At 42.0% G+C, this 8,459-nt stretch overlaps 1 protein-coding gene across 2 annotated transcripts in view; it reads left to right on the forward strand.

Annotated features, from left to right (window-relative positions):
* Positions 1-8,038, forward strand: part of LOC146831135 (uncharacterized) — a 351,402-nt gene extending 343,364 nt beyond the window's left edge. For both annotated transcript variants that reach the window (XM_085604104.1, XM_085604105.1), the window contains exon 11: positions 7,559-8,038. In XM_085604104.1, the coding sequence (XP_085460230.1) occupies positions 7,559-7,741 (183 nt within the window). In that variant the 3' untranslated portion in view covers positions 7,742-8,038. The remainder of the gene's footprint in view (positions 1-7,558) is intronic.
* The last annotated feature ends 421 nt before the right edge of the window (positions 8,039-8,459 follow it).

Consider the following 8,459-nt stretch of genomic DNA (forward strand, 5'->3'; position numbering starts at 1 on the left):
TCGCTTGACTCGGGCTACGCCATTGTACGCATCCCAGCGTTTGGGTTATCTGTATACTACGAAAGGCTTTGAGAAGTGGGATACGATTGGCATCAGCACGGTAGGGGATCTCTGGACGAAAGGGAAATTTAAGACGTTTGACATGCTGAAAACTGAATATCAGTTGAATCATAGGGAATACTATCGGTATGCTCAGGTTCATCATGCCTTATGTTCCGTGTTTTCGGACGTGGCGGCTATTCCGGAGCATTCCCCGTTGGAAGACAGGGTATTGGACGGCTATGTGCCGGATAGCACCATTTCGCTGATTTATAAGAAGCTTATTAATGATCGGATGGGTTTGCTGGCCTCATTGCGGGAGACATGGATTGCCGACGGTTTAGAACTGGACGACGAGGATTGGGTGTCAGCGGTGGCCTCCCCGAAAGAGGTGGCTATCCCGGCCCGATTGCGGTTCGTCCAGCTTAAGATACTCCATAGAGTGTACGTCACGGGGCCTGGTTTGATGCGTATGGGGTATTCGGTGGATGGTTTGTGTAAGTGAGGCTGTGGACTACTGGGGAGTTTCCTCCATATCCTGTGGGAGTGTCCGGAGGTGACTCGGTTTTGGTGCAGAGTGCATGCGGTGTTAGAAGAAGTCACGCATGTTGCCTTGTTGCCGGAGGCACGAAGATGTTTGTTGAATGTCTGGGAGCTGACTGATTACAATGTGACGCAGACGCAATGGGTGACTCTGGGCTATATGGTAGCGAAGCGTGACATTGCACAATTGTGGGGCTCCCAGAGGCCACCCACGGTCTCCGAGTGGAAAGAACACATGGACTGGTGTATGTTCAGAGAGAAAACGGTGTATGTGGCGAGAGGCAAGCCTGGGAAGTGGATTAAGGTGTGGGGTCCCTGGAACTCCTATCGTGGAGGTATATGCGCCCCGCCTCAGACGCGTGAGATAGATGCCGCTCTGTCTCCCTAGCCCGCGCATTCCTGTATGCTCCTGCGACATGCGAATTTGTTTCTTCGACCTTGCCCCCCTCCCCCTCTGTCTACCCGGGTTGGTTTACTCCCTCGATACGAGGGGCACATGCTACTGCTATTAATTTCCTCTGCCTTGTGTGTTTGCTGTTTTTCGTTCCTTAAAAATATGAAACCTTTCTTGTTTGTTTATCAACTGCAGCTGCGGCCGACTGCGATGATTAACTCTCCAGTGACCCTTTTTTGTTGCTTCATCGATGTGAATGTTCAGCTGTGCCTAGGGTTACACTGCATTTTAGCGGCCGGCCTGTTGGTTGTAGGCCCATACTTGTATCTCTCTGAAATTGTAATAAAGGTTTTACAAAAAAAAAAAAAAAAATAGCTTCAGGTGTGCCATACTTTTGTCATAAGTAAGACTGTTAGCGCTCTAGTTGTTTGTTAGAACACTCTGGGACATTCTGTCATTGGGCTATACTTGGGCTACATCTGGGTGATATTTGGGCTACATTTGGGCTCTTTTGTCTCTAGTGGCCATCTTGGGAGATTTATTTGTTATGAAATTTCCTAATTTGCTCATTTACTGCAGTCTCCTCAGTAGGAAATACTTTCAGTTTTTTACTTTGGTTCCATCAAGAAGGCATTCAGATGTGTCACACATTTGCCATAAATTCTGAATGTTAGCACTCTAGTTGCTCATTAGATCACTGTAGTAAAGCTACTGCTCACCAGGGATGTCTGCTGCTGGTATTCAAAGTGCATGTTTCAGTCTGCATGTCAGAAATTTTATGAAATAGAAGAGGATTTGAGAAGTCAAAATGTGCCCTAATTTTTCTTTCTGCAGCACTAATCATAATTTCTATGGCAAAATGAACCCCCTCATTTTGTTCCTTTGTAAATTAAATGTTTTAAGTGTTACTACTTTATTCCAATCAAGATGGCTTCAGGTGTGCCATACTTTTGTCATAAGTTAGACTATTAGCGCTCTAGTTGTTCATTAGAACACTCTGGGACATTCTGTCATTGGGCTATACTTGGGCTACATCTGGGCTACATTTGGGCTACATTTGGGCTCTTTTGTCTCTGGTGGCCATTTTGGGAGACTTATTTGTTGTGCAGTTTCCTAATTTCCTCATTTACTACAGTCTCCTCAGTAGGAAATACTTTCGGTTTTTTACTTTGATTCCATCAAGAAGGCATTCAGATGTGTCACACATTTGCCATAAATTCAGAATGTTAGCACTCTAGTTGCTTATTAGATCACTGTAGTAAAGCTACTGCTCACCAGGGAAGTCTGCTGCTGGTATTGAAAGTGCATGTTTCAGTCTGCATGTCAGAATTTTTTAATGAAATAGAAGAGGATTTGAGAAGCCACTCAAAATGTGCCCTAATTTTTCTTTCTGCAGCACTAATCATACTTTCTATGGCAAAATGAACCCCCTCATTTTGTTTTAAGAGTTACCACTTTATTCCAATCAAGATGGCTTCAGGTGTGCAATACGTTTGTCATAAGTAGGACTGTTAGCGCTCTAGTTGTTATTTAGAACACTCTGGGAAGCTGCAGTAGAACACAAAGGAATCAACTGACAGTCTCTGCCCTTGTTGGATGTACATGTTTTACTGAGAATGTCAGACTTCATTCTCACATGACTGAGAAAGATAATGTGAATTTACAGAAAATATGCTCTCAGTTTAGCTTATAGATCACCTTCCAAAGCTCTGTGGGAAAAGCATGAGAAAATAGTTTTCTCTCAAACATGATTCATGATATCACAGCAGAAGGCTTTTTCACATGGTAAAATCACCTTAGAACACACCACAATTCCTAAAATGACTATGGTACCATCAAGAAATGATTTATAATGTAAATAAAGTCTTAATACCTTCTATAAACTGCAATGCTTTTTAATGAGGTGCTATCATGTATATTGGTCCCAATATGGCTGCCAACACTTCTTGGATGAAGTACTGACAGCCAATCAGATCTAACGATGAGATGTGTGGTTAGGCTCTGCCCAGATATATCTATCTTTTTAACTCTAATTTTCTCAGGAACTTCTGAACGAATTTACACCATTTAAGCAAAAGGCACGAGTCTGAACCGAGGACTACTTCTTTGCCAAATTTGGTGTAATTCCGTTCAGCAGTTCGGGCTGTACCTGCGTCAACAGGTCCTATGGGAAAATGCATGGGGAAAACGCGTTTTGGGACCCCCCTTTTTTCTCGGCCCCCGCTTGACGAATCACTGTGAAATTTTCAGGATAGGAGCGGACCGGAGCTGGCCAAAGTTTGGAAAATTTTGCAAATATTCGTCAATCGGCGCCAACGTTATTCCAAATAGAATGTTGCGGATTTCCTATGGAAAATAGGTCCTAACTATAACTACCTACTGGCGACTGCCAGTAGGTAATAGGGGTCCTCAACCACAGGTACCACCTGGGGCTTGCTTCATCATTGAACCCTCACTCACACACATAAGGTGTGTGAGGGGACTTGACGCGTTTGTAAGCGGAGTTCTGTGATAACTGTGAGTGAAGGCAGGGGATCTGGGTGAGTTTAAAATAACCTCCGAAACCTAAATGGTTATTTAATGGTGTAGGTTTAAGGGCTTGATTAAAAGTATGAAAAGTGACACTATATTAGGATATAATGGTCGTAAGTGTCTAATCGGTCCACATGTTTCAGCCACAATCTGCCCCGAAAGGTCAATCGGCGTTCTTCAGGACCTGTGTTTTCCCTGCTAGGTATAATAAACAGCGTATTGGCATGTACAAATTACATAATTTTTGTGAAAAGCATGCACATTTAAATACAGACCATACACTGACAATCTTTTCCTTGTGTGGTCAACTGATGTATAGGTCAATTTAACAACATCATAGGGAAATTTCAGGGATGGACCGTCCCTATAATCACACATTCGTCAAGGGTACTGGTTCGCTCAACCCTCGAGTGCCCCTTACTTCCTAGCAAGGAAAACACAGGTCCTGAAGAAAGCTAATTAGATGAAAAAACAGTGGTGGGTGGTTCGCCAGAATTAATTTCAGCCACACGCATCTACTCTGGGATGCTATCCCATTCATCAATTGTTTCCCACCAGGCCACCCCAGACAGGAATCAGCCACATGCAAATCACCTTTGCTCCTGCTCAAATGGGAACAGCCAAGCTCAAACTGCCAGGCATGGTCCACTGTGAACCGGAAGATGAGCAACACCAGTTTCGGCCTATATGGACTTAGTCAGTGGAGAACAGCTTGAGTCCTATGGCACAGTGCGCCAGGACCCATTAATCCATTGCAATTAGGGTGTTGTACGGGTGAAACAAAAAAGTGAAAAAAGTGATGGGTGGATTGTTGAAATTACCCTCAGCCACTGGTAATTATGGTAATTACTCTAGGCCGCAATCAAGTTCATCTTTTTTGCCCCATAACACCTCAGATAGAATTCAGCCTTTATCAAATCAGCCTAGGGCCTTCTCCAATGGGAACAGTCTGGCCGGTACTGCAAGGCCAGACTCCCTTCTCAGTTGGAACACAAAAAACCCCAGACTAATTTTGGTTTAATCTTAGGCTTGTCAGTTGTTTTTGTTTGCCTCAGTGTGGCAATATAGTATCATAGCAAAACTATAGACAACCAAATATCAATAAGGTAAGTGTATTTAGGTGAGTATAGTTTCACTTTTCTTAACTCGAGTAATATGTACCTTGACGATATATATATATATATATATATATATATATATATATATATATATATATAAATAGAAATAGTCCTGTCCGCTCTCTTCTCAGCGGGGATATAGGCACGGACCTCTCACCTCCAGGAATCAAATAACAAATCCCACAACACGAAGAGTGGATGAAGCAGGTGGTTTATTTCCCAAAATTTAAACCAAGAAAATAACAGGACCAGTGTCCTCCATATATATATACATTTTCAAGACACGTAGATGTGGAGTTAAGAATAGCAAGTCTGTACTTACGTATAAAAACTTACCTTCCCAATATTTTGGCTGTCAAATCTTTACCTATGATATTAAAAGCTCAGTATTCTGGCATATAATAGTGATCTCAGATGGCACATGTATGAGTAGTGTAAAAAGTAATATGAGGGAGCAAAAGAGCAAGGCTAGGGAACTGAGGTTCATGTTAAGAGTCACTAACTAAAAATGTCCCTTGCATGGCATGCTGCTTAAAAGAGCCGGGTTGTTGAGAACAAATTATGGCTCCTGGAAAATGGGAGGCACTATAACATGATACTGATAATGAAGCGGATGGGTGACTTTCAGCATATTTTGGACTACTTTGCAATGGTTGCCCGGCTATAATACCAAACATAGAGCTATCCTTACATTATAGATACACAGAGCTATCCTTACAAACGATAATCCATACTCTGTCTGCTGCATCCATTGACGTTTCCCTTGATGATTTTTCAAAATACATAGGCAAAGTTGTGATAATGTAAGGCTCACTTATAGGACACGCTTGTGGATAGTTGACAGAAAGAGAGGGTAGAGCTTCAACTAGCAGTTTTACAACTGGAAGTAATGAAATGAGAACACAGTATGTCATAGCTCACTGGTATTAGTAGTTTTGAAGATGTTTTGTTATGTTTCTGTTTGTGTTGTTCTTTTGGGTGGCAGTGAAGTCTCCCTTACTTATTTTACTGAGGAATTGAAGGTAAAGTAAGCAATATGGTCACTGAGAATTAAACGTTCTACCAGACTGGATCAAGGAATTTTACCATAGCTATCCTGTGCCTGCAGGGGTTGTTGGCTCCATTTCGGCATCAGAAGTGACACCCTGGTGAAGTCACTGGAGCCAAATGAATACCCTTCTACGTAGATCTAGAGCTCCTTTTCATCGCCACTGACTGGCAGACAGAATCCCTGTTTTCCCAGCTGCATCTTCTTCTCAGGAAAGATCTCCTCTCCCAGTCTCAGAAGGGCAGGTATTGCTCCCAAATCTCCAGATTCTCCACCTTCATGTCTGGAGATTGAGAGGGGCACTTGAACTCCTTCCAGCTGCCTAAAGAGGTGGTTGACATCATTCCAGCAGCCTGTAGCTTCTGCACAAAATCAGTCTATTGTGGAAGGTGGAACATATTTGTTGCTTTGTCTAAAGAGCTGAGTGCTTGAATGTGCACCTGTCTTTGGTCCTCAGTTTCACTTTGTACTTGGCTAAGTACGGCTAGGTACTTCCCAGCATTTCTCTGACTTTCTCTGCCTTCCAGATGAGCCGTCAAGTCACCAATGGTGATGAGATTTCTGAAGTGGCTAATTTGCATATTTCCACCAACTCCATTTGTTATGCCTCAATGGAACTTAAACCTAGTTTTGATGTTTTTTGATCTTTTTAAGCTTTTTCACAGTTGTCAGCTGTGAGTGTTAACATTCAAGACAGTTTTCTTGTGGCCATTATCTTGTTGAGGAGTGTCAGTAAGTTGCAAGCACTGAACATTCACCTGTCCTACATATGCTTCTTCTTGAACAAAGAGGTCCTCAGGGCTAAAGCGGCTTTCCTCCCAAGGATGATGACTTTTTACCCTCCATCTCACCCCACCAAGGAGGAAGAGTGATTACACCGGCTGGACCCCAGCAGATTGGGCAGTTTCTATATTAACCCCACAAAGGAGATCAGGACTCACAGCCAGCTCTTTGTGGGCTATGCAGGTAGCAAGAAAGGCATGCCAGTCCACTTAATGACTCGCTAGATAATACTTTGTATAAAAATGTGCCACACCTTTGACAAAAGGGAATCACTAAGAGGAATACATGCTCCCTCCACCAGAGGTAAAGTGTTCAACATCATCACGTGGCAATGGTGTTCCTTTGGCTGATATTTATCGGGTGGCAACATGGGCTTCCCTTCATTACTTTGCTAGGCCTTATTACTTGTACTCATAGGTGACAAAGGATGACCATTTTACAGGTTCAGTACTCGCGGATTTCTTCATCTAACCACTCCGTCAGACCTACCGCCTGGAGCGATACTGATTTGCAATTTGTTCAACAGGTGAGGAATCTGCAGGTAGAAGCATCCATCAGAAAAAGGTTACTTACCTTCAGTACAAACTTTTTGGTGGATACTTTACAGTTTAGTTTGTTACTCTGCAAAATCTCAAATTGATTGTTGTTTTCTGATCTTCACCTCTAAGAGCATGGAAAAATGGATGGGTAGCTGATGTCAGTGTGCCGTGTTGGACACTGAATGGTTTGAGTGACATCACCATGGAGTGGCTTCTGGTGGCAAAATGGAGCCAGCACCCCCCGTTAGTGCAGAAGAGCTATGTAAAAGTTCCTAGATCTAGTCTGGCACCTGGGGATATTCAACTGGTGGGGAATCAGCTGGTAGATAAAATATCCACCAGAAAGATTATCCTGAAGGTACGTAACATCTTCTTGTAGATCTGTGCACTTTGTTATATCATATTTGATACCGAGACTCAACATTTTTGTATTCTGTGCCGTGTCCAGATGCCATTACTTCATTAAAATCATATACCAATGAAGTGTGGTAGCACAAATACATACCAATCAACATGTGTTGTAATCCATCATTAAGTTGTGCAATTGCTTTCACCCTTCTAGATTGCTGAACGGGAAAATGAGATTCTTCACATGAATGAGCATATTAATCGATTGTCCCATGATCTGAACAATTTGAAGTCTCATGTGGATATTGATGAGTCTGCGCAGAAAGGACGGTGGAAGGAGTTTTCCAACATAACCAGTAGCATGCAGCAAATTGCCAACACAATGAGCCATTTGTAAGGCAATTAGTACTAGGAACTTCATTGCTACATGAAAAAGTTATCATTTTGTAATAACAAATGCCTTGGGTTTGTTCTGCGCTTGAGTGCTCTTACATGACATTACCAGTAAAATCTTGGGTAATCTTATTACACAGATTGCTGCAAAAATGTTAATAAACTATTTGAAAATTTGCTACAGACCTGCAGATAGTAATGAATATTTCCATTGATAGAAAAGGCTTCATGATAATTAAGAGCATTTTATAAATATAATTTTACAGTTGATGTACATTATAAAGTCTGTACAAATATTCCCAATTTCTGAATGGCATTTAATTGTTTCCAGGATTTCAAAACATGTTTTACTATGGTCCTGTCTGATATTCCGGAGCTTGTTTATGGTAATTAAGGGTAGACCTCTAATCTCAAGATTAAGTTTTAGTGGTAGTTCTTTACTCTTCTCTTTGAAAGTAGTGAGTAGAAATTGATTTCAAAGTAAGAAAAAATGAGGGGCATATTATCAAGACAGGCGATAAAAATATCGCCACTTTAGCGGCAGAAAACTGCAGCTAAAATGGCGATAATGGGCTTGATAATATGCTCTATGGAATTCCAATTGAAGCTCAGGTTAGATGTCCTTCACATCTAACATGGGCTTCAATTGGAATTCCATAGAGCATATTATCAAGCCCATTATCGCCATTTTAGCGGCAGTTTTCTGCCTCTAAAGCGGCGAT

Source organism: Triturus cristatus, chromosome 5_1, assembly GCF_964204655.1.
Source record: "Triturus cristatus chromosome 5_1, aTriCri1.1, whole genome shotgun sequence".
Classification (NCBI taxonomy): Eukaryota; Metazoa; Chordata; class Amphibia; order Caudata; family Salamandridae; genus Triturus; species Triturus cristatus.